Source organism: Gossypium raimondii, chromosome 5, assembly GCF_025698545.1.
Source record: "Gossypium raimondii isolate GPD5lz chromosome 5, ASM2569854v1, whole genome shotgun sequence".
Classification (NCBI taxonomy): domain Eukaryota; kingdom Viridiplantae; phylum Streptophyta; class Magnoliopsida; order Malvales; family Malvaceae; genus Gossypium; species Gossypium raimondii.
Window position 1 is genome coordinate 44446315 of NC_068569.1, and position 5074 is coordinate 44451388.

At 30.5% G+C, this 5074-nt stretch overlaps 1 protein-coding gene across 3 annotated transcripts; it reads right to left on the bottom strand.

Moving 5' to 3' along the window:
* Positions 1-659: 659 nt before the first annotated feature.
* LOC105766176 (DEAD-box ATP-dependent RNA helicase 15) lies at positions 660-4702 on the bottom strand. Of its 3 annotated transcripts, none has more exons than XM_052630838.1 (8): positions 4587-4702; positions 4154-4395; positions 3936-4036; positions 3043-3106; positions 2893-2956; positions 1993-2051; positions 1446-1481; positions 660-877 (listed from the first exon to the last, which is right to left on the bottom strand). In XM_052630838.1, exons 2-6 carry the CDS (start codon positions 4264-4266, stop codon positions 2013-2015), a joined length of 381 nt encoding a protein of 126 aa, XP_052486798.1. In that variant the 5' UTR covers positions 4267-4395; positions 4587-4702; the 3' UTR covers positions 660-877; positions 1446-1481; positions 1993-2012. The 3 variants fall into 3 exon arrangements, with proteins under 3 accessions (XP_052486798.1, XP_012440978.1, XP_052486797.1); XM_012585524.2 differs by lacking the exon at positions 4587-4702 and adding an exon at positions 4475-4578; XM_052630837.1 differs by lacking the exon at positions 4587-4702 and having other exon boundaries at positions 4154-4573.
* Positions 4703-5074: the final 372 nt, after the last annotated feature.

The window sequence follows — 5074 nt, forward strand, 5'->3', positions numbered from 1 at the left end:
TCTAAATATGTTTTAGGCATATTTTTTTTGGATCGTTTGAGCCTTTTAAGCCTGCCATATAAATTTAACCCTTGAAACCTTATTTTGAGCCATTCACTACACCAAAACAGGCTTTTAGCGACGCTTTTTTAGGCCTTTAACGGCGCTTTGAGAAGCGCCGGACAAAACGCCACTAAAGAACGCGTCGCTAACTTTAGCGGCGTTTTTAGAAACAAACGCCGCTAAAGACCAAGACCTTTAGCGGCGCTTTTTCCACAAACGCCGCTAAATACCAAGACCATTAGCGACGCTTTTTCCACAAACGTCGCTAAAGACCCAGACCTTTAGCGACGATTTTCCCACAAACGCCGCTAAAGACCAGGACCTTTAGCGACGCTTTTCTCACAAACGCCGCTAAAGACCCAAACCTCTAGCGGCGCTTTTCCCAGAAACGCCGCTAAAAATATATCTTTTAAAAAAAATTTCAAATAATATTTATTTCTATGATAAATATTATATTATGTTTTAAGGATAAATAAAAAATATTGTTTAAATTAAATTTTTTACGAAAATTTTAACTTTAAAACTAAATATAAATATAAAATTAATGAATTTAAATTTAGAATTTAAAATAATAAATTAATAACACAATTAAAATCCAAAAGTTAGAACACTTAAGTAAAAATAAAATTTAGAATCAAAACTAAAATAAATAATACATATGCAAGGTAATAAAATATACAATGCATTTTCTTAATCAAGTAAATCTTGGTAATAAAAGGCATAATACATTTACTTAATCAAGGAAATCTTGTAATGAACTCAAAACAATGAGCCTTAGAGAAAAACTTTTGAGCATGGCTTCGAATTTGAACCGCAAATTTGGCTCCTACATGCTCTGCATGAAAATAAGAGTAACTTAATCTGTTCAAACCGTAGTGAACGTGGCAAACATAAGTAAATCAGTTCAACTTTTTAATATTGTTTTATAATGTTATAGTAAATTAGGTGTCTTATAATGTTATAGTAAATTATTAAAAAATACATCTAAAAATAATAATATCTCAACTTTTTAAGATTATTTGTGGAATAAAAAATGTACACTACTGATATATCTACTCACTTAAGTCAATATAGGTGGAAAGTATTCATCAATATAAATTTAAAATATTAGAACATATCATGCTTAAATTCCAATTAAACCCTTAAGCTTATATTCTTAAATTCCAATTACCATCAACAATTACAAAATCTCCTAATTAGCTTCTTTGTAGAATATTTGAACATGATATTCCATAGTCAGAATACATACATCAACGGCTTAAATCAAAGTATTAGAACATATCATGCTTAAAGATAATAATTAGATTTATCTAAAATCAAGCCCGATTTAACTAGTACTAAGTAAACCTATTTCAAGTTTTTTTTTCTGGGCAGCCCAATTTTTGGAAAAATTTAGAACAAACCTGAGGTAAGCATAAGTGAACGTTATGGGATCCTTTCTGCCATGCAGAAAACATAAAACATTACTTCAGAGAAGATATATACAATTAAAAACACTAAATAATAAAACAGAAGAGTAATTTTACTATTGCAGTGTACATTCATCAAAAAAATTACTAAGATATCCGTGATAATCAGACAAAGGAAACATCTCAAAATTTTCATAACCATTTAATTAATTTCTATATTCATTATATCTCTATAATACTAGTTTTGAAGTTTCTGAAAATCGAGTTAATACTGATAACTTTTTCAAGACTTACAATCAAATAAGCCACCATTTGTTCAACTATGTTAAACAATAACCTATGGTACAACACAGTGATGTAACAAGAAAGAACATAATATGCACAGCAGCACATACATAGATGCAGATAGGTTATGAAAGAATCAGCATGGATTAAGATTGTCTTTTTGAATTTTTCTAATTCTAGACAATTCACTAACAAAAAAAGATAAAGAAAAGTATTCAACAACTGTGAAAAAGAAAGAAGCAAGGGAGTAACACACCTTGTACAAACAATCCAATATCAGAAGATCCAATTGGCCACTGCCGCTTTTGGAAATAACTGTGAACATGATATTCTGATCAAACACAATTCATGACATAACATATTTTACCATGAAAACAAAAATCACAAACAAACAATTCATAAAAGTGAGAAAACATGTGCTTTCTTTTCACCAAGTTTCACTCAATATCAAGAGATCAGAGTAAATGCGTAATCAGATGATCCCAAACTATCTTATCTTTTGAATTTTTAGTCAAGTTATAAAGAGGTTTCCTGTTTGTGAACCGTGCAGAGAAGCACTTTCATTAAGGTTGATATAGAACTACAACAGCATGTTCATGAGTCCAAACAATCTGCAGTTCATACAATAATCAGTACTAGTTTTGGAATTCCATTCATCAACAGAAGAGGTTATATTTGTAAAAAAAAAAACAAAAAGCCCAAAGCCATCATATACATCAACAAACTCGCATTCTCAAATAAATTGTAGAAACTAAGTTGAAAATAAATTGTCGATGCAAAGCATGGGAAGAAAGTGATCTGAGATTACGCATTCTCAAATGATCAAAATAATGCAAGTCAGACTGTTGATTTTCATATGTTGCCTGCATTCTTTCAAGATCTAAAACACTTAGCAATCAATAATACCAAACCATGAGAAAGGATGCAGATTAATTGAGACAGAATCTTGCAAAATCTAATCGTAAGTATATATCATGTTCTTGTGGGGAAAAAATTATCTCCCTGCAGAGTAGCAACTATAAACCTATAGTTGGAAAAATGTAAAACATGAGGATTGGAGAAAATGGTTACTCAAAGGTACTACCCTTCCTGATGAAAGATGAACTGTTAAATACATGCAGAAATGAATCGTTCAACACATACAGAAAGAACTTACTTTTCCCATAATCCACTTAACGAATCCACCAAACAAACTCCGACAAGCACTGCCTGAACCTTGCCTACAAAATATTTTTAAAAAATCAAAAAATCATCAATTGAATTACAATTAAAATTCTTGCATCTCTATAAGTAAAAAAGGCCATACCTAGCTATAGCAGAAAGTTGACTCTCATCTTCACTGACATTCATAAGCTTTGCAAGTGCAAAAACTGCATCAAACCCAAAACCATTAGTCCTATAAACTGTATTAAACAACAAAGTAAAAAAGAAAAAGAAGGTTAAAGGGTCTGCACAAGGCTAACTGAATTTATTCCACTGCATAGCATGGTTTGTATTAACTTCATTGATCAGATTCAAAGAACAACATATAATCAGTAACTAACTGAATTTATTTCTTAAACACGGAAAGCAACATTTGATATGGCAAATCTGTTAAAGGATAGAGGAAGTAATACTTGGTAAGAATGAATTCAGTGATGAAATGGCACTGAAACACCCTCAACTGGCATGCTAATTCCAAAGAATAAATTCAAGACTCTAAAACCCACCTGGTATGCTAATTCTCTAGTCTGACATAGAACAAGTGCAGCAACTTGCCCAACCAAATTAAGTTAGAATGAAGCATATTCATATATAAATTGTATGTTCTGCCGTAGGCAAGTCCAATTAACTTAGAATGAATGAATTATTAAAAATTTTAGTAAAAACAGTATGTATATATATTTATAAATAAATAAAAAAGAGTTTAAATGAACAGTTTGAATCAACAGAAAAGAAAAGCTATGATAATTTTGAAGACTTTCATGCCTAGATAAATTAAGTTGAAAAAAAATAATTTCAAGGCAAAGTATTTCAAAGATTACCACAAAGCATATCCTGTAACAACAAATGCTTCATCCAAAACAGTAAATCAAAATAATAAAGCACCAAACTTGTACACTGCCCACCATTATAAGTCACTAAAAGCAAGAAAAACAAAAAAGACTTAATTCACGAAATTCACAAATGTTAACATCAGGCATGAGTTTAAAACTTTGCCTTCGGAAGGATGTTCAAAACCAGAATCCACAATAGATCGAAGCAGCTCTGGTTTCAGCTGAAAGTCTCTGAATCCCGAAATATGAATTCTAACATACCCCCTACACCACATAAAAATAAATGAAACAAATTAAAATCAAATTGCTTTACACTAAAACTAGCAGATTATATTAGAACATTGTTTTCCTTAAAAATATGTATAAATTAAAATGACTAACTTCTTAGCAGAATCAGTAGCCTTAGTGCAGGCAGAGTCAGGGGCTTTTTCATCTTCTTCTTCGTAGTCGATAAGCTCTTCCTCGTAGGCGTCATTGTCCTTTATCTCCCCCATTCTAATCAACCAATAAAATGAAACAAAATAATAACGAATTCATAGTTGGGAAAGGGATATAATTTCCATTATCTCTCTTCTCAATTTTTTGTTTATCTCCTTCAACCTCCTGTAATTTTCTTCCATTCCCTGTAAAAACACACACAAAAATGGAATAAAGAACAACAACAAACAGAACCCCACAAAGCTTAAAAACTAAATTGTAAACCTCATGGAGAGAAAAAGAAAAGGTTTAGGGATTTGAACGGTATTAGGAGATGTTGGGGCAAAGGAACTCATGGAATTTTGAGATTAAAAGGGAAAAAGAATTAAGTACAAACCTTTATTTGGGGTATTTAGGGCGCCCGATGGAGATGAGAAGAAGAGGGAGTAACAAGCGGGTAACCAAAAAATTTTTTGTTTTTTTGTTGGGAGTGAGCGGGATTTTGAATATTTTTTGCCGCTATTGCTTACTTTTGCGGCGTTTTTATAAAAACGCCGCAAAAAATCATTTTATTTTGTACAAAACGATGCCGTTTTGTTATGCTAAAAATTATTTTAAAGTAAAATTATTTTTATTGCCTTTTTATAAAAAACATTATTTCTTATCTTTTGCGGCTTTTTTCATAAAAACGCCGTAAAAAATTATTTCATTTTAAATCATTAAATTTTTTTAATCTAAACATCTAATTTTACGATTAAAATTATCAATGTAGCAATTAGAAAATGATAAAATAATTTTGTAGTCTTTAATGTTTGTAATTTTTATTAATTTGGTCTTTTCTTTAAAAGTATATAAATATTATAAAATAAAAGTTTAAAATCTTTT

Bases quoted from the DNA above. Each gene is read 5' to 3' on its own strand.
- LOC105766176 (XM_052630838.1), bottom strand. From the start codon at position 4,266: ATGGGGGAGATAAAGGACAATGACGCCTACGAGGAAGAGCTTATCGAC. The intron at 3,107-3,935 runs GCAAAGTTTTAA...GGTTTGATGCAG, and splicing joins TTTTGAACATCCTTCCGAAG to TTTTTGCACTTGCAAAGCTT. The intron at 2,957-3,042 runs GTATGGCCTTTT...AATATTTTGTAG, and splicing joins CAACTTTCTGCTATAGCTAG to GCAAGGTTCAGGCAGTGCTT.